General features: G+C 51.5%; 1 protein-coding gene across 2 annotated transcripts in view; it reads left to right on the forward strand.

Annotated features, from left to right (window-relative positions):
- Nucleotides 1–20,942, forward strand: part of ESRRB (estrogen related receptor beta) — a 166,903-nt gene that overhangs the window by 101,882 nt on the left and 44,079 nt on the right. For both annotated transcript variants that reach the window (XM_006778814.2, XM_006778813.2), the window contains exon 2: nucleotides 10,368–10,777. In XM_006778814.2, the coding sequence (XP_006778877.1) occupies nucleotides 10,368–10,777 (410 nt within the window). The remainder of the gene's footprint in view (nucleotides 1–10,367; nucleotides 10,778–20,942) is intronic.

Raw genomic sequence — 20,942 nt, forward strand, 5'->3', positions numbered from 1 at the left:
TCTCACAGCCAGCTTATGGAGGAGGCTCAGACCCAAATTGTCAGGTCCTCCTTGCTGTGGCTGGAAGGACCGGCACCCGGAGCGCTGAGGAGTCGTGGTTAACAGCTCAACTTTATTGAGTACTTCCCGTGAGCAGCTGTGCTGTGGGGGCTTCACGTTTATTGTGTCATTCAATCCTCAGAAAAGCTCTGTGGGGTTGGGCCACTTCACACACTTTGCAGATGGAGACACTGAGGTGGGGAGAGGTGAAGCAACTGGTTGTACAACCGGTGGGTGACAAGGGCGGGATTCGAACCCAGTGGTCTGGGCCCAGAAGGTTGCGTTAGTGAGCAGGCAGCCTGCCTGGCCCCTCTTCTGTCCTGATTCTAGAGGGCAGGGCGCAGCGGTGCACCTTCTCACTTAGACAGAGGCGGGGTTCTGGCTTTGTTTTTCCAACCTCACTTTCCACAGGTTTTCATAAATCACATTGATTCTTGTGTTCAAGTATCTTTTTTAACGTTTTGAAACCAGGTGTTTTTTTGTTTTGTATTTTTTTTTTTTTTTTTTTTTTTTTTGTTTTGATAAGTGGGTCCTCAGACTCTAGCCTCTAGAAATTGCTTCCAAACACATTCCATGGTTCTGGGTGCTTAAAATAAAGGGCACAGCAGAAAGAAAACCCCCTACATCTTTTGTAAAGTCTTTCCAGCAGGATTAGCTGGATTCAGTGGGAACAGAAGGCGAGGTGGATCCTTTAGGTCCTTCGGTGGGGATGTGGGACTCGGCCTCTGGGCGCTGCTCCTTCGGCACTGGCTGACCCTTGCTCTGACGTTGGCCCTGTCCTGTGGCTCACTCCGTGACTGTCACATCCTGGGCAGGTGTTGGTCTTGGGGACCATATCCCACCCAACTTCAGGCCTCCTCATTCATGTGTTCAAGTATCTACTGAGCGCCTATTGGGTGCCTGGAAGGGTCCAGACCATGAAGAACAGTGGGAAGGAAACAGACATGGCCCTGCCCACATCTCATATACAGAGGTGACAGCATAATGTCAAGAAACAGCCCTGAGGCCAGTGTGGCTGGCACAGAGCAATCAGGGGGGGGGGAGGTTGAAGAGGGGCGGGTTGCGGATAGCATCACAGAGGTGGTAGGGCCAGACCCCAGGGGCCTCCCAGGCTGAGGTAAGGATTCCTGATTTCTGGGAGCGTTATGGGAAGCCCCAGGCTGTTTTGAGCAGAAGGAGTGTTGTGACTCAGTTCTCTTTGCTTTGTAAACCACTGCAGCACCTTCCGGCTGTGTGACCCCTGCCAAGACAGTTAGCCCCTCTGAGCCTCAGTTTCCTAATCTGCAAAATGGGGAAAATGTTGACGTACCTACTTCAACAGGTTATTGCAAGGAATCAGTGACTGAATGCACATGGTTCTGTGCCCAGCATAGAGGAAGGCCTTTCTCATCACACTGCCATCAGCATCACAGAGGTCAGAAGCGGGTTCCCAGGTGGCTGCAGTGCCCGGCTCCCACCTTGTCCACCAAGTTATGATTCTTGGTCATCTGCCCATTAGCACAAAGACCAGAAAATTGAGTCAGGAAGAGAAATGGATGTTGGGAGCCTCAAGCTTCTTGTGTCATCTCTTCTGTGCATAAGGTCACACAGTCAGGGCCACTGCCATGGCCAGGAGGTGGGAACACACATGGGGAAGCGGCAATAAGACCCACCAACAGCACACATGAAAGAGACTCCGGGGTGTGATCACACAGGGAGCAGAGTGGAAGTTGACAGTGTGAGCCAAGGGTCTTAAACACTGATTCCATCTCGGGTTGCATCAACAGAAGTATAGTGTCCAAGATGAGGGAGGTGTGGGCACCGTCCTGCTCTGGGCTGGTCAGAACTCTCCTGAAGAGCTGTGCTCGGTTCTTAAGCGCTTCTTTAGGAGGAACAGACAGAGCAGATGGATTCCTCCTAAAGGAGGGAACATATTGATCCTGGTGCGGAGAGGGCTCACTAGGGAGCAGGAAGACACCCTCACCAATCTAGAGGGCTCAGAATTGTTCTGTAGGTCCTGAGGGGGAGAGCGGTGTAAATTATACTGGAAGCTCCAAAGGGAAGAAATATTTGGGGTCTTGGCAAGAGCTTTTTTTTGTAAGACCATCTGAGTGGTCTAACAATGGAAAAGCTGCCTCCTGAATTAGTGCTCTCCCTATCGCTGGGGACTTCTCCAAAGGCAGGTGGCCAGTTGGCCAGGGGGACACACCAGAAGCCCTTTGGTCTAAGTGCTTCTGGCTGGAAGAGGGCGCTGCCTGCCTCCCCTTGTCTCAGCTGTTCCTCCCACACAGCACTTTCCCCATGTGCCTCCCTCCCTCTCTTTCTTCAGGCCCCCCTCAGAGAGGCCTTCTCTGGACACTCCTTCACCTGTCACCTGTCCCTTCCTTAGCACTCCTCACTAACTGAATCTACACTATTTTGTGGTTTGGGTACCACTAGCTATTATTGCACACAACCCCTGTATTTCATTGGCTTAACCCAGCAGAAGTTTACATCTTGCCCACTCAAGATTCTGGTGAGGGTGTTCAGGGATCCGGGCTTCCTCCAATTTGTGGCTTTGCCATCCCCCAGGGCCTTGGAGCTGGAGCCTTTGCCCAGATCCTGTGTGGCCTGCAGAATGGAGAAAGAGAAGGAGATGGGGAGTAGGGTGTAGGAGTCAGTGCCATTGGAGATTTTTATGGGCCAGAAAGGGGGCGTGGCTTATATCACTTTGCCCACATTCCATTGGCCAGGGCTAACAGAAAGGGAAACTGGGAAATGTAGTATTTCTAATATCTAGGAAGAAAATGAAATTGCTTTTGGTGAACTCATAACAGTCCCATCTATACTTTGCATATTTCATTGAATCTATGACATCATCTATTGCTAAAGACACTATTATTTTTGAAACCACAAATTAAATCAAACTATGGCATAATTTTGATTCAAGATACATTCTAATTATCAAGATGTTAAAATGTGACAAAATAGTATAGCTTAGAGTCAATGAAATATGGAATTGTCACTCCTTGAGGGCAGGAACCTGTCCATAGGGCAGAAATAGTGTCTGCCACACTGCAGATATTCAAGAACTGGCAATGGAAGGAGGAGGGAGGAAGGGAGGGCATACATGAATGAGATGGTGTGTACTCACACACCATCTACTGAATGTTACGTGTCAGGACCCCCTTGTGTGAGCCATGGAGTCAGGGAATGAGGCTCTTCTCACTCACCTGAGCAGAGGTGCTGCGGGGCTTGTGAGCACCCGCCAACAGTGTGTGAGGCTTGCTCCCAGGGCTCTGCTCCTGGCCAGCCCGTCTCTGCTGCCAGCTTCCACGTTCTTCTCCCTCGCTGCACAATGGTGTGAAGTATGACCTTGAGCTGTCCATCTTACTGCTCTGTCCCTAGAGAGGCAGACCTGACACCTCAGATACCCTGGGAGAGATTCAGTGGCCCTGCTTGGGTCTGGTGCACACCCCCGGCCAATCAGCTGGGCCAGTGGGTGGAGATCTGTAAGAATAAGGATGTGGCAATTCCTGTAGGAGCTGTGTGTGTGTGTGTGTGTGTGTGTGTGTGTGAGAGAGAGAGAGAGAGAGAGAGAGAGAGAGAGAGAGAGAATGAATGCTGGATTAGGATTTCATTTTTTAGGAGAGGGGCTAGCTAATTCTAATAGTTGGTTCTAATATAGTGCCCGAATGAGGAGTCTCTGTCCGAAAAGGGACTTTCTCTATGGAAGTCCCAGCATGCAAATGTATGGTTAAATGGGCAGCTAGGTAGATGCACAGATGGATAAATGATGGAAAGAGAGGGAGTAAGACAGTCTTGCTTGCTATATGATTGAATTTTTAGAGACTGAATGGAAGCCATCCCCTTATTACCAAAAAAGGGGTGCTAGGAACTGCTAACTGCTAACATTTATTTACTGAGCGCTTCCTGTATGCCAAGCATTGTTCCAAGCTCTTTTCTGTATTAACTCACTAATCACTCTATGAGATGAATATGGTAACTATCACCCCCATTTTACAGATGAGGAAACTGAGGCACAGAAAGGTTCAATAACTTGTAAGAGTCAGAACTGGAATTCAAACTCAGTCAGTCCAACTGCAACCACTAAGCTCCAAGGCCCAGCACCACAGCTACTGTGAGGATTACATGCCATGTGGAAACTGCCGAATCGGATCAATGACAGTAGGTAGGATTCTCATGCCATATCAGTACTTGGTACAGGGTGAGCATAAGAACAGAGTCAGGAAGAGTTAAGATAAATTCACAGATGTCAGCTCTCCAATAGCTACCGAAAGAAAGAATGCTGGAAATGTGTTTGGGGCAGTGATGGTGAACCTATGACACGCGTGTCAAAGGTGACACGCGAACTCGTTTTTTTTGGTTGATTTTTCTTTGTTAAATGGCATTTAAATATATAAAATAAATATCAAAAATATAAGTCTTTGTTTATCTATGGTTGCAAATATCAAAATATTTCTATATGTAACACGGCACCAGAGTTAAGTTAGGGTTTTTCAAAATGCTGACACACCGAGCTCAAAAGGTTCGCCATCACTGGTTTGGGGCATATTCTGAGTGTGTGATGCCGTCCTTCCTCCGAACATACCTTCTGGTGGTCAGAGCCCAGAGTCGGTCGAGTGGGCTAAAGTGAGGGACACCAAGTACTTTTGGGTCCTGCATAAAGGCACTGAGAGGACCAAGGTCACCCCAGGGGGTAGGGGGTGGGGAGGTGCTTCTGATTTGCATGGAGCCAGGGTCTGAGCCCCCTGTGGCCGTCCATCGTGGGCCCTCCCGCTGTCCCGAGGCAGGCACTCCACGTCCAGTCATCTCACCCTCCTGTGGCAGAGCCTCTCTCTTCTCATTGTGATGGATGCAGCCTGGAAAATCATGGATAAAAAGCCCCGATTGAAAGGCACTAATTACCCGTCATTATTTTCCATGCCGTAATTTGTGTGGAACGAGATTTCAATCAGTTGTCCAGGATCGGCCTGGTTTTGACTAATCCTTCTAACGACAAGATGCTTAATTACAGATTTTTGCCTGAGCTCCAGTGCATGGGGGGAGGCAGGTTGTCACGGAAGCCAGTTTGCTATTGGGTCGTTTTGCAGCCCTAGGTCCCAGAGGGGCTCCCAAGAGGAAAAGAGAAAGAGAGTGTTGGGAAAGTCTGATTGAGGAGACCAGGCAATACAGAACCACCACGAGAGGCAGCGATGGAGGTGGGCAGGTGGGCCGCCTGAGTTCAGCTCATTCTCCAGGGCAGCTCACCTCTGTCTCTGACCCCAACCAGCCTGGCTCTCTAGTTAGCGGCTTTGGGCGAGTCACAGCTTCTCGGGGCTTTACCCCTCATCTGAAAGTCACCAGGGCAGGCAGGAGATTCTCTGAGAACTTAGGTTCAGGACTCCAGCTGAGCTGGTGTGTCTGTCCAGAGAAATGGGTCTACTATTGTAAGACACACATGTGCAAGATTTCAAACACATGGTAGTGACAAACCCCCCTTATTACAATAGGTCAGTGGTCAGCAAACCGGGGCTTGTGAACCACATGTGGCTCTTTGGCCCCTTGAGTGTGGCTCTTCCACAAAATACTGGCTCTTCCACAAAATACCGACTTCTGCGCATGAGCCACGAAATTTCAATCACATTGTACGTGTGTGCCCACATGTGGCTCTTTGTGGAAGAGCCACGCTGAAGGGGCCAAAGAGCCGCATGTGGCTCATGAGCCGCAGTTTGCTGATCACTGCCCTAGGTGAACCCCCCCCCCCAGAGGCCCCTGGCTTGCTCATGCAGCCCTGGTCACATCACTGGAGCAGCTATAAGGCACAGAAAGCACCAGGGACAGCCGCTTGCCCCCACTTGCCTTTGCAAAGACAAGGCAGGAGGGTGTGAGGACCTGAGCTCATGGTTTGATGCTCAACCACTGAGCCACACTGGCCGGGCTCATTTATCCTCTTAATTTGCCTAACCAACCACTTTCCTGCCCGGTAAATGGCAAGTCCTTATGGAAATAGCTCTTCTAGATCTGGGGACTTGGTTGAGGGAAGAGCTTTGCTGGGTTTGGCCACAGGTGCTGGGTTTTCCGGAAGGGGTTTCCTGGGGGAACCACAACAGCAGCCAATGCCCTCTGAGTGCTTGCTGGGTGCCAGCTCACTCCATACGTGTTGCCTGCATTAGTTCATGCTCACCCAGACCAACCCCATGAAGGAGGTGTTGTGTTTGAGCCCGTTTTACAGATGGGGACCCTGAGGCCCAGAGAGGGTGACCTGTTTACTCAAAGGGAACAGCTACCAGGTCATATAGAACTGGCTGGTTTGATGCCACAGTGCAGGCTCATAACCTGTAAGGAACTCAGCTGCTTGTTGCTGTTCTTAGAGGGGCAGCCCCAGCGAAACAGAGGGCTCTGAGGGCCCCTCTGCATGGGGCCCAGGTTTCTGCATGTGGTGGGTGGACACCACCCCTTAGAGGAGACAGGCCAGGTCATCCCTCTTTTCTCCAGAAGCTTCTCTCCTGCTGTCTGCCCACCAGCAGGCACCTCAAGGGGCTAGATGCCTGGATGACAGCTTAAAGTTCATGACTGTCTCGTGGTGACAGCCTGGGATGTTTCTTCCTCTAGAGAACCTGGGAGACTATCTCAGTAGTTTGGGTTTCACTCAGGTCTTCCAAGAGTCTGAGGTCTCTGCATTAGGAAAACCTTCAACCCATGTTGCTGTCCAGCAGAGGCAGAGAGCCCCCCAGTCAGCTCAGGCACCACTGGAGCTCAGGCCTCTCTGGCTCCAGGGCCCCGCACTGGCATGAGGAGGGCCAGGGCCAGGGCCAGGGCAGGGCTGGGTGGGGCAGGAGGAGGCCCTGTCCTATCAGAGGCGGTGGAATTGAGGCCAGGGCTCTGTCCTGTTCCGAGATGGATCGCAGGGAAAGCGATGCCTGGAGGGGCTTCGACCAGGGACCGCTGCTCTTTCAGAGGCTGCTGAGATGCGGCATCTGTCCCCTGCTCATGGAGTCAATAGCCATCGACCCAGCTGGGAAGTGGGTCTCAGCCAACCGCACATGACAGACCCAACACGACTCCCCTCCCCAGGGCGAGTGTCAGCCACCTCCCCCATGTCCTGAGGCTACACTTCCTGCAGCCACACCCTCCTGGGCCTGCCACCAGGCCCCACCCCTGAAGTCTTCCCTGACCCAGCCCCCTTCCTTCCCTTTCTCTGGCTCTTTTTCCTACCAAACCTCAGCCTCCACCCGCTGGAAGCCGCCGCACTCAGACCTCTCTGGTTCTCCCACACCCACCATTTCTGACATCACTCCCCTGATCCTGAAACCGCACCATCCATGTGCCCAGCCCTCAGTTCCTGTACCCTCTTCCTCCCTCTTCCCTCATACATCTAAGTCAGTGGTTCTCAACTGGGGTGATTTTGCACACACACATTCGCCCTGGAACATTTGGTCTTGTGTGGAGAAGGTTTCGGTGGTCAGATCTGAATGAATGGAGCAAGACTGGTGGGGTGCAACAGGCCCCCCACAGTCAGTGTTGTATCCACCCTGTCCTTCCTGGAGCTCTGCACATTTGTGTCTGTGAGAGTGTCTGAGGTCGAGGAGTGTGCCTATCCTGTTCCCATTATCTGGCTTAGCACTTAGCACACAGTAGGTGCCTGAAATACAGGTTGACTGTCTCTGGAAAAGACATTCTAGTGAAGCCAAAATAATGATCACAAATATGAGAACATTGCAAGAATGAAATTGTTAGCCTGGCTGGTGTGGCTCAGTGGTTGTGTATTGACCTATGAACCAGGAGGTCATGGTTCGATTTCCGGTCAGGGCACATGCCTGGGGATTGCAGTCTCAATCCCCAGTGGAGGGCGTGCAGGAGGCAGTCGATCAATTATTCTCTCTCGTCATTGATGTTTCTCTCTCTCTCTCTCTCTCTCTGTCTCTCCACCTTTCCTTCCTTTCTGAAATCTATAAAAACAAAAGCAAACAAAAACAAAACAAAACAACATTAAAAAAAGAAAGAGAGGGTCAGGAGGGGAAACCAAGGCTTAGGGGACTGCCGCCCCGGGTCCCCTTCAGGGCTGTCTGAGCCCAGAGGCTGGGGGAAGAGAGTGGGGACACTATGGCTGCGCCCACTGGGAGCAGCCAGGGCTCTCCGTCTTCCCCCAGGCACATGCTCTTGTACTTCCCCGGGACAGATCTGAAGCAGGTGGCACATAATTCATGCTCACTAAGTAGTAGTTGCCATAATTACTGTTTATTTCAAGTGTATCTCCTGGATCTCTGGGCCTCTAGGGGAGGGCGGGTGGAGGGCTGGGCTGGGAGCTGCCTCACTAGCAGGGTTTGTAAGGTGGGCCTGGGATGTTCCGGTGAATGGCAGAGCCTACAGCGGTGGGCAGGATGGGGTTACAAAGGAACGGGCACCTGTCAGCCCTCCCTGCCTGCCCGTGCAAGGGCCTGGTGGGAAGGGACCCAAAGGCGCACTTGTGTTCGCTCGGGCAGGTTTTCTGCCTGTTATACACCCTGCCAGGCTGACGGTGTTTCCTGAGGACAAATCGGGACCCGCTGCTGGTGGAGGGGAAGCAGGCGGCTGTGGGGAGCCCAGGGCACCAGCCAGGGGTGTCTAAAGGGCCCAGAGGAGACCCTCAGCGGGGGCACCCTCTGCCCATGTAAGGGAAACCGGGCCTGTAGGAGAGGGTCTCCAAGAACTTGAGGACTCAATGTTTATTTGGAATAAACCAGGGAGCCCCTGTTTTCAAACCCTGCATTCCAGTAAATAATAAAGCGCTTAAGAGTAGGAACCTTTTATCTTTGTACCCGCAGCGCCCAATTTCTGTTTAGAACTGTCTCTAGGGCAATGGATTCCCTATCTCCAGACATCTTCAAGGGTAGATGCCTGGGACAGCCCCCCGGCAGGTGTGTTAACTAAGAACTCATTAGTGTGTCGGCACCATGAAGGCCCCGTCACGAGATTGCACTTGGTGATGTGGGTGTGGGCTTCGTGGGGTGAGAAGGCGGCCCCTTCCCCAGGTGGTGACCAGCCCCTTCCCAGTAGGCTGCTCAGAAAATAGGGGCTCTCTCTGAGCAACACTGGAGGTAGAACTGTGGCTGCCCCCGCCCCCCCAACGTGGGCCCTCCAGCACTGAGACCCTCCCTCCCAACCTGGAGCCATCTTGCCACTCACGGGCTGTACTGCTGACCTCTCCAGCCCTTTTCCATCTCCAGGACCTCTCCCTCTTCCCTGCCACCTGCTCCTCAGGCATCAGCCGTGGCCTCCTCTTTACCTCCACGTGGCCAGGCCGGGCCTGGGCCAGCTGGACCCTGCCAGGCTCCTGATTCCAGATCCTGCCTGGCCCAGAGGCCTGAGCATGGGCTGCAGCTGAGCTTCCCCAAATGCACGCCAGCCATCTCCCTGCTGTGAGCCTTTCCAGCCCATTCAGAGGCCCCTCCTCTCATCCTGGGAGCTGGGCTCTGGGAGGGTCACACCTGCCGGCCCCTCACCCCGCAGCAGGGTGCTCATCCCCCAGCAGGTCTCAGAGGAGGGGCTTTCCTTACGGGAAGCTGGACGCTTCCTAATGTTCCTGTCACGTTGATAATGCTCCCCTGACTCCCCGGTGAGGCAGGGGCACTTAAGGGTTGAAATTTAAAGTTAAAAACAGCTGAGGATGCACGGAGCTGGGGTTGGAAGGTTCTCTTTTGCCGCCGGATGGAAGCGCAGTCTCCAGGGGGGAAGGGCTGGGCGGCAGCCTGCCTGCTGGGGTGCCAGGCAGGGCAATGGGAGAGGGGCCTGGAGCCACCCTCCCATGTGCCCTATGCCAGTGGCAAAGCCCAGAGGGCAGCCAGTCTAGCTGGGACCTTTGCCACAAGCCCTGCCTCTTGGCCTGGCCGGGGGTCTGGTTCCAATCCCGGTGATGGCAGTGGGCAGGGGAAGCTCCGAGCTTGGACTTACTTGAAGCACCAGTGGGATCGGGCAAGATGGGTTCCCAAGGGGGTATCTGGTCCGGGGCCTGGCATGCCCGGACTTTCAAGTGTAGCCACCATGTTTTATTCTTGTGCAGAAAGTTTGGCCAAATATTTTAACCAAGTTGTTACCTTTTTTGGTCACCCTCAAGCCAGCAATTTGCCAAGGACTGGGTGCCTAACCTGAAGCTGATGGATTAAACAGTTTTTTCAGAAGGTTCTAGGGATTGGGAGTGTCATGATGGAAACTTGCTCTAGGCTGTGTGGTTTCAGGTCCAATCGACCTTCTCCAATTTTATCTCCCTGAAGCCTTAGCATAGAGCCCCTCCCAGCCGCCCCACCCACAGTGCCCTGAGGCTGGAGCTAATTCCTGGGGCCTGTCACACCTTGGCCTCCGCAGATCTGACTCCCCGCCTCTGTCTACAGGCTGCTGAACAGAATGTCCGCGGACGACCGGCACCTGAGCTCCAGCTGCGGCTCCTTCATCAAGACCGAGCCGTCCAGCCCGTCCTCGGGCATCGATGCCCTGAGCCACCACAGCCCCAGCGGCTCCTCGGACGCCAGCGGCGGCTTTGGCCTGGCCCTGGGCCCCCAAGCCAACGGTCTGGACTCGCCGCCCATGTTTGTAGGCTCCGGGCTGGGAGGCACCCCGTGTCGCAAGAGCTACGAGGACTGTGGCAGCGTCATCATGGAGGACCCGGCCATCAAGTGCGAGTTCATGCTGAACGCCATCCCCAAGCGCCTGTGCCTCGTGTGTGGGGACATTGCCTCCGGCTACCACTACGGCGTGGCCTCCTGCGAGGCCTGCAAGGCCTTCTTCAAGAGGACCATCCAAGGTGCGTGGGGCGCCGGAGGGGGGAGAGGGGTGCCCGGCCTGCGGCCCAACGGGAAACCTGGTGATCCCCCCTGCCCAGGTCAGGTCTGGGTGCTGGGAGCAGAGGTTTGGGGGCGTTCTTTTCTGTCTTTCGGGTTTCCTCACGCTACGTGTCTGGATAAGGACTCTCCGGGACTGTTGTTGAAATGGCATGCACCCCGAGATGGTGCCCCAGAACCACCCCCAAACCCCACACAGTGTCTCACCATGGGTGTGCTTTCACTAGGATGGGGAACAGTGTCATATGTGTGCCCCTCAAAAAGCTGATTTTGGGGGGAAATAGCATTATTTACAGTTGCAGGCCTCTTGAAATATAAGGGTTTCTTTTTTTTTTAATTACACAAGTGAAATGACGGTTTTCCATGTAAAAGGCTCAGGCTGACCGAGCAAGGAGCTGTGTCCCTGTCTGGGTCCCAGCGTGGCCTGGTCGGCAAACTGCGGCTCGCGAGCCACATGCGGCTCTTTGGCCCCTTGAGTGTGGCTCTTCCTAAGCCTTAGGAGTACCCTAATTAAGTTAATAACAACGTATCTACCTATATAGTTTAAGTTTAAAAAATGTGGCTCTTAAAAGAAATTTCAATCGTCGTACTGTTGATATTTGGCTGTTGACTAATGAGTTAGGCTAGGCTTTTCTGGTGCATCTTCATATCAGCTGAGTCAGGCCCAGTGGCTGTGGGGGAGGCTGCCTCTTTCCAGGGGTCCTGGAGCAAATCCTTCTGGTGAAGGTGTGTGAGAGCCCTGGTGGGCGGGTGCCCTCTGCAAAATGATCCCTAGTTGCACTGGGGGTGATGATGGGCTGTTATCAGGTTCAAGGCCCAGGAGAGAGAGATGGCGGGGCATGCGGGAGCTGAGACTTACTGCACCAGGCCGTGGGTAGCGGACTTGCTCCATCCATCCTGCCTGGTAACTTCTGAGCACTGTTCTAGTGCTGGCGGCAGGATGGACACAAAGCCCTGCGCCTGCAGGTCATCGATGGCCTGATCACAGGCCCCTGGGACAGGCACTGAACGCAGACTGGGGAAAACGGGGCCCTGTCCTGTCCCTGGCCCAGATCCCTCTCCCTTTGGAAGAGGTAGGCCAGCCTTCCCTGGGATGAGTCTCCGTTTATTCATTCAACAAGTATTTATTTGTTGAGATCTCTTCAGATGACAATCTATTTATTAAACCAATCGAGGGCATTAAGACTGGTCATGTTTCCAACTCTGCATATGAGTTGAGACTGGGTGGTGCAGTGGCTAGCCACCTGGGCTCCTGGGTCAGACCCCTCCATTCACTACCTTACGGCTGAATGCTTTGGGCCTCAGTTTCTCTCTCACCTTCAGCGAGAGGAGATTGTCCCGACCTCACAGAGAGCTGATAAAAGAGGATTAAGTGAGTTCATGTATATCAAGCACTTAGATAAGTGGTTCTCAACCTGTGGGTCGCGACCCCTTTGGCGGGCGAACTACCCTTTCACTGGGGTCGCCTAAGACCATCCTGCATATCAGATATTTACATTACGATTCATAACAGCAGCAACATTACAGTTATGAAGTAGCAACGAAAATAATTTTATGGTTGAGTCACAACATGAAGAACTGTATCTTTTAAAGGGCCAGAAGGTTGAGAACCACTGACTTAGATTGTGCACTGGCACCTAATAAGCACAAAATAAATGTTTACGATGATTATTTTCACTTTTACAGGAACACGTAAGACATATAGCACTGTGACAGCAGAGATATTAATTTGTTTTACCTCGAAGAGCAAGCTTTTATAGTTACATATATTTAAACTATAATTACTTTGACAGGATTTAACTTATCTTAGCTATTTTAGTCTTAGATAGCATGTATTTTTTTTAATAAAAGGAACTCTAAAAAAATGAATATGGTAAAATTCAAACAGTGCAAAAGAATAAAACACTAAAAAGGTAAATTTTGTGAAAACTCCCGACTCTGGTTCCCTGAACTTTCCCCAGAAGGAGCCATGATACAATTTCTTTCAGCAAATATTGACTGGGAGCACTTTCCCACCAGGCCTTGTGCCAGCCTCCAGCATGGTGAATGAATGCATCTGCTCCCTGCCAGCTCTGTACCCCCAAGTCTGGGGAGGGGCCCTGGCATCTCCAGATTTGAAAAGCCTTGGGTGGTGGTTCTAAGTCTCCGGCCTCAGCCAGGGTTGAAAACCTCCAGTCTGATTGCTAATCAATACCAACTGATATTTGACAAACAAACATGAGGTGTTGAAACCATTTTAAGTTACTGAACTAGCATTTTTTTTTCTTCCCAAATCGGGAAGTGATCTTGATACGACTGACTCTTTGAGGTCAGTGTTTGAAAAGTGGCTTTAAAAAAAAAGAGAGAGAAAAGTTGCTTTTTAGGAGACAATTGCATCTTCTTCTCTATGATGTTCCCAACTGAGCTGGAGTTCTGGGCCCGATGTCCTGAGGGCAGAGGCTGGTGTGGACTCAGAACCTCCCCCCCCCCTCCCGTCACACTCAGCAGGGGACGGTGCTGGGAAGTCCCTAGCAAATCGGGAGTCCACAGGAGGGATTCGCAAACAGTCTTAATTATTTGCTCCCACGAACAGGATAGCGATCTTTTCCGAGAAGTCGAAGACAAACAGCCGCCTTTGAGTGCAATCAGAACCGAACTGCTCTCCTCTCTTTCTCATGAGAAGAGTTTCATGTTTATAAGCAGAAACAGGTGTCCATCTAGAACAGGGAGAAGTAAACGCAAGGGCTGATGGGCCGCTCTGGCTCTTTTCTCAACTCTTTGCCTTTGTTCTAACCAAGATTCTGATTTTGTTGTTTTTAAACATAATGGTTGTGGGAAAACTAAGAAAAGTATAAAAGAAGGGGAAGATGACCTGTAAGGAGCGGGCATTAATGGAGTCCCCCCTCTACAGATGGGACTGCCGGGGAAGCAGAGAGCAGTGATGTCTGCCCTCCAGCTTAGAGCATCTACGTCTGCAGACATAGCCCTAGGCAGTTCCCTAAGCAACCACCCAATCAAGAAGGATATTTTAAAATGCTCAACATCTTGTCCAAGAATGATCTATTTACAAATACTCCAAACGCTGGGAAGGCTCTGAAAATCTTGCTGGCTCACACTCGCCAGCTCCCTTGTAGGTAACTAGTCTGCTCAATACAGTGGTTAACTAATATGGAAAGAAATTTTGCAGAAGTAAGGCTATCATGATAGATTTAGGGAGATAGGCCTCAGTCATGCCTTCTCTACACACTGACTGTGTGCCTGGTTGAGCTAGCACAGCGGGGGTGGGGGGAGGGGTGGGAAAGGTGGGCAAAATACGGCCTGCAGGCTGGTCACCTGCTTTTGTAAATCAAGTTTATGGGGACCAGCCACACCTGTTTATTTACAAATAGTCTTTGATGATCCAATAAGCTGCATTGAGTAGTTGTGAGGTAGACCTTCAGGCCACAAAGCCTAAATCATTTACTATCTGGCCCTTTCCAGATAAAATGTGCACTCCCTTGCACCATAGCATTGAACCAGGGAGATGCAGTCCCCCACGCCCTCAGGGAGTTTAGAGGCAATGCCTAGTAGTGCCTGTGAAGTGTTTATTACAACTTTCCCTGCCGGATTCTTTGCTATGAAAAGGAGTTTCTTGTCACCCACAGTAGATGAGCTCTGAGAGGGACAAAAAGGGCACCCTCCTGAACCCAGTGTCTCCAAAGGAGCCAACCCTCCACCTGATTGGATGACTGGGGGAGGGGTAAGTGCCCATCAAAAGGATTGATCAGCCCTGGGGGCATAGACTCAGGCAGACCTGGCTCAGGCACCTCCCCCTGGGAAAGGGAGTGTGGCAGCGGGGAGCAGCCTGCTGTGATCAAACATCCCAGTGGTCTGACCTGTCAGGTGGTCAGTTCCCAGCAGGCCTTCTGCTCCGGGTGAACTTGCTGGCCAGGCCCCTCAGCTTCTCCTTGGACTGGAGTGTGCTGCTGTTTCCGGTTCCTGCATTGAGCAATGGGAGTCTGCCCTGGAGATGGAACCCCTGCCTGTGGCTGGCAGCCAGCCTCTGAGCGCCAGATCTGGCCTGTGAGACCGACCCCCCACAGTAATGAAAGCCTCCGTTATGCGTGCGGACGTGAGGAGGGGAACACGGAGGAGCCACACGGGGTCCTTTCTAAGCCCTACTTCCTTGGACCCTGTCAGTCTCTCATTCTCAGCAGTGACCCTGCCTCCAGCTCCTGAGAAACCAGAAGCCTCAGAGGGGAACTGCTCAGCTGGTTGCCACCAAACCTATACACTCCCACATCTGTGCGTCTTTCATTCGTTATTTGCATAGTTTTTTATAGCCACCCAGGCACTGCTGGAAGCTGTCTCCTCCCCTGGCCTCAGGCCTCAACCCTTCCAGGTTTGAATCTGTCTCCTCCCTTCTTCCCAGAGACCCTCCTACCCATTATCTCCTCTCTTTATTTTTGCACTCTCTACATTCTCTTTCTGTCCATTAGCATTTCAATACATCTAGTATCTCCAGTTTAAAAATAAATATATTTCCCCTCAACCTTCAGTTTCCAGTATCCCCCATCGCTTCCTCCCCTCACTTCTTGTCCCACCTTATAAGTCTCTGCTGATGCACCTAATCTCTCCTCCTGCCCACGGATTCAACTGCCTCTGGAATCAGGATGACTCCCAACTCCGCAGCTCTTGCCCTCAACTTCTCCCTGAGTTCCAGCTCCTTTAGTATCCAATGAACATTTCCATGGGGTGTCCCAGAGCACCCCAAACACAACAGGTCCGAATCAGAAGCTGTGTCTCTGCCATCAGATGTTTCTCCTTGTGTTCCCAGTTCATCACCGATTCACTCTTCCACTGTTTAAGCCAGACATGGGTCTTTTCTTTAACTTTGCTTCCTGCTCCCCGTAATTCCCCTCCCACCCCCCACCTTTCCAACCCAACAGCTTCTCTCCATCGCTCCCTGCTTCTGCCCAGGCCACCACTGACTGCCTCGGTTTCTGGACTGCTCTCTCAGCTGCCAGGCCCATCCCCTCACAGTCTGTTACCTTCAGTGCTGCCAGAGAGACCTTTCCGAACACTCTTCTGTCTTGTTTGGGTGAAATCAAAGCTCCAGCACATGACAGAGGATCCCCTTTGGGATTGCCCTGCGCTGACCTTGCGGCCTTAGACTTTGCACATAGTCTTCCAGCCTTCTCTTTGCTCCCTGTCCCAACCTCCAGTCCTTACTTTTGTCCATTAGATCTCAAGTTAGCTGGCATTTCCTCCAGGAAGCCTTCTCGGACTTCCTTCGCTCATTTGGCACATGTAGCGCCCCTCTTGGCTGTTCCTGGGAATCTCCTAGCACCCCAGCAATACTTATCACACTGTACGGTTATTGCAATTTCTTGTCCAAGTGCCCAAGAAGGTTGCATGCTTTTAAGGAATACATACCTTAATACATACCTTGATTTTTCACTGAGCCCCACACCTACCCACAGTCCCTGGCACAGAGGAAATTCTCAGTGTGTCTGAGTAGAAGGTGATCCCCAAAGTGACCCCCCATTTTCCCAATGAGGACACACCAAGGAAGTTTGGCCTGTTTGTATATAAACTTTTAGGGATCTAGATAAAATAGTCAAACATCTATGCATCCCAATATGGGAACCTCTGTTGTGTTGCATATTTTAAGCCACATTGTATAGAACAATATATTTTTTGGAAAACTTTTTCTACTCACATTTTTATTTTTTATCTAAACAATAGACATTTATGTTTTCATAGTCCTGGAGGCTGTAAGTTCAAGATCAAGTTCCCAGGGCAGGAGGCCTCTCTTCCTGGCTTGTAGATGGCCGCTTTCTTTCTGTGTCCTCACTGGGTCTTTCTTCTGCAGGCTTCACTGTCCTTTTTTTCCTTTTTTCTGGTTGTCAAATGATCTTTAATTGAAACATTTTCCTTGCGGTTCCTAACTAGCTGGACATCCCACTGCACCACTGTTGATGCCATCTATGATGTCACGAGGTGGCGGCCATCGACATTGCAGCCCGCAGAACGGGCTGTCCCCAGGGTCTCTGTAATGGTTCCAGCGAGCTCTTTAGCTGTAGATCGGCGCCGTATCTGTCGGGCGATGCTGGCAATCTCGTCAAGTGGTAGTTCCGCTGCGTTTAATGTGTTTTCACTTCTTCCTGCCTCTTGGCGGTTCCTTGAGGGCTTTGATGAGGGCAGAGGCAGAAGGCACTACCTCCATCTGGGCCTGTCTGTTCTGAATGGTCAGTTTCACTGTAATCCTCAGACCCTTCCAATCACAGGTTGCTTGGGTGATGTCATCACCCGCCCTTTTTGGAGACAGGCTCAGGGGGATGATCTTGGGGATCAGGGCACCCACTTCCCCACTGGTGCACCTCAGGTATATGACTTTGATTTCGTGAGGGTTGAACTTCAGCAGCAGGGAGGTGGAGGCGGCTGGTGTCGGCTGAACCCAGATTCAGGACGACCCCAGAAAGTTGCACCTGAGCCTCCTTAGAGCCGAGAGCCAAAAGTCCACCGCCATTGTTAGTCCCCCTCTACTCGCGCACTGTAAAGCCAGGCTCATCCGACTTCCCACACGAATCTTTGATGGCGGTGCCAGGGCCTTCTCTTGGGCTACTTTTTAAAAAAAATATATTTTATTGATTTTTTACAGAGAGGAAGGGAGAGGGATAGAGAGTTAGAAACATCGATGAGAGGAAAACATCGATCAGCTGCCTCCTGCCACCTCCTACTGGGGATGTGCCCACAACCAAGGTACATGCCCTTGACTGGAATAGAACCTGGGGCTGGACCCCAACCCTGGGACCCTTCAGTCTGCAGGCTGACGCTCTATCCACTGAGCCAAACCGGCTAGGGCTCTTGGGCTACTTTCGAACCAGTCTTTTAGAGCGGGCTCTCTTCACTCCCGTTTCAGTTACTTGAGGTCTTATGAGCTGGCTTGGGCTGCTATCCTTGCCATTTTACGTTGAGCCATATGTACAGTTCTTTTTTATTCCGTGTCAGTTTACAGTCACGATTTCCACAGTCAGGTCTGTACAGCTTTTGACACTTACCATCTGCAATTGTGAGATCATATTCTCAGGACTGAATTTGTGTAAAATTTCCTTACGCCCTTTGTTACTGATTCACGTGGGCGATGGGCACCCATTGCGGTCTTCTCAAATGGGGGCTGTTCAATACAAAGTGGTTGCATAGCACCTCTAATATGAGTCCCCTAAAGACTGAAATGTTAAGCAACTTTTTTTTCTAAAGGCCAAGGTGTGGGGAAAGCTCCCGCCTTACACCTGAGCTTATGCAGCAGAGGTTCCGTCCCAGCCGGTGTTCTGGGAGCTGAGATGGAGCAATGGCCTTGGTGGGCTGGGGCTCTAGCGAGGAAGGCAGACAGTAAACATGTTAACAAATAAAGAAGCACAAAGACAGACTGAGATAAGTATTTCAAAGGAGAAAAACCAAAGAGACGAAAGATGATTGAGAGAGGGGGTCTCCTATAGCCGGAGATTTAGGGCAGCCGTGCTAAGAAGGTGACTTTCAAGGTAGGGGGGCGGGGGAAATGAAAGAATCCTGGGACCAGCGCTCAGGCTGAGGAAACAGCAGTGCGTGTCAGGACCGGAAGGAAGGCCCGTGCGGCCGGCCTGCCTGACTGAGGGCAGCGTGGAGCAGGCCGTGTGAGTGCCACACCTGGATTTCCTCCAGGTGGAATGACAGCAGTTGACGAATAAATGAACACTGGGTGCAGGGCCGCAGGGGCTGTCAGAGGGTAAGGCCACCCTGTACCCTTCCTCAGGTTCCCAGGGCATGTAGCCAACCTCGCAGGTCACCAGGAGGCCCCCGGAGCAGCTCCTGGGTCTGTGACTTAGAGGAGGAGGAGCTGGTGAGACAGAGGCCTTGGCACGGTGCTGCCTCCGTTCACCTGGGGCCCAGATGCAGGCTTGGAAGGAAACTCCCGGTGGAGAGGGGCAGGGTGATGATTGATGGGTTATTCTGCCTTGGACCACCTCCAGGCCTTTTGTCCTGGAGGATAAGGCTGGAGGACCTCAGGGGACACAAGACAGTGGGGGGTGGGGGGCGTAGCAGAGACAAAGCCAGGAGTGGGTGAAAGTTGGGAGTGGGTACCACTCACCAGCTGGTGACCTTGGGCAAAGATTAGGGTCCGCTGGCCTCAGTTTCCTCATCTATACAAAGAGAATGAGTGAACCCACAAACTGTGGGTGCTGTCTGGAGGGCCCTGAAGGAATGAGAGGAAGAACAAGTCACACTTCCTCTTTTCAGAGACATAGCCACATGCAAGTCAGGGAGACACAGAGGTCAGAGAGGGCCCGGAGGGCTTCCCAGAGGAAGGGCCCTTGAAGCAGGAGTGAAAGGTGAGCCAGTGTAGCCAAAAGAACAGCCAGAGCAGGGCCCAGCAGAGGTGAGCGTGTTTGGCTAAGGGAGTGGGGGCACAGGAAGTGGATGCTGGGCTGGGAAAGCAGTGCCGGCTGGATTTTGAAAGGCTTCCTAGGCTGTGTTAGTGCTATTATTGCAATAACCAGGCTATTGATTAACACATTGTAGACCAGTAGTTTTATTGCTAGCTTTACCCAGTGGCCAGGGAAGTTTCTATTGAACGAGTACGAAAAACGTTTTACCTAAATGTTGAAGGCACGCCTTAAAATTAAACACCCATTGCATTTTGGAGTTATTTATTACATGTTCTTACCAGCTAGTATCTTTTAAAAATACGATACTTGGTAAAGCACTGGGTAATATGTAAACATGAGAATTCTCGTGATCCATCTTAACCAGAGGTCCTCAAACTTTTTAAACAGGGGGCCAGTTCACTGTCCCTCAGACATTCCACACATGCGCACTGCGGGCCCGGGACGAGTCGGCTGCTAAGCAGGACAGGCAGCGGCGGCAAAAACACCCGGCTGGCCGGATAAATGTTTTCGGTGGGCCGCATGTGGCCCGTGGGCTGTAGTTTGAGGACCCCTGGTCTTAGCAGAAAAGGAGCAAAGGGAAGGCCAAATATTATAGACACGCCCAGTAAAGTCTCAGTAGAATAGGGAAGGTACTTTCTGTCAGTGACACCTGGGAGCAGGTCATTGGCCCAGCGTAGGCATGGCCACTACAAGCTCAGGACGATTTAATGTATTTCGTCTCCTAAACAAAGGGGTTCTCTCTCTTGCTCTTACTTGCTTGTGCTTGACTCCTGGCCTGTGGGAGTCAGCACACATTCACCCACATGGCTCATGGCCATGTGGACCCCCCACACAGTGCACTAATGGACCATAGCTAGCCTGATGCTACCCCGGACCCAGTCCACCATGAAACGGAAACTCTGGATGCTGGCTTTGCTTTTAGCTCTGCTAACTCCCCAGCTGCACCTCTGCCAGGACTGGATTAAGGGAAGTGGGACTTGGGAAACCCCAAGATATAATTCCACTCATTGAAAACCACTCATCCCCCCATGGGGCCTCTGGAAATGCTTATTCCAGTGGCACCCCAAAAACTCCATTCCCACTAGCAACGGTGAAAGAGCCTACGTTTCTCCAATAACATTAGGAAGAGTATCTATAATAATAAAAGCATAATGTGCTAATTAGACCTGATGTCCTTCCGGACAAAGCCCCTGGGGCTTCGAGGGAAGCCCATGCTGGGTGCCAGAGGAAAGCCGGTGCCTGCAGCTGGGGGAAGGAAGGAAGGAAGGCCTACTCTTGCACGAATTTCATGCACGGCAGGCCTCTAGTTTTATATAATTTAATTTAACACAATAAAAATATAAAAATACCACTCAACTTGAATTAAGTTAATAAAGCTCTAATAAGGTAAGTTTCATATTAAGTCAGAATAAAAAAACACCAAACAATGAACGTTCTTTTGATTTCTTTTAGAGAGAGAGGAACGGAGAGAGGGAGAGAGAGAGAGAATAAAAAAAACACCAAACAATGAACGTTCTTTTATTGATTTCTTTTAGAGAGAGAGGAACAGAGAGAGGGAGAGAGAGAGAGAAACACCAATGATGGGCTGCCTTCTGCATGCCCCTTACCGAGGATCAAGCCCGCAACCCACCCAGCATGTGCCCCGACCCTGACCAGGAATTGAAGCGGTGACCTCCTGGTTCACACTCAACCATTGGGCCACACCGGCCGGGCCCAAATCTCCTTTTAGCAAGATGGTCTG

The sequence above is a fragment of the Myotis davidii genome, unplaced genomic scaffold, assembly GCF_000327345.1.
Source record: "Myotis davidii unplaced genomic scaffold, ASM32734v1 scaffold309, whole genome shotgun sequence".
Taxonomy (NCBI): Eukaryota; Metazoa; Chordata; class Mammalia; order Chiroptera; family Vespertilionidae; genus Myotis; species Myotis davidii.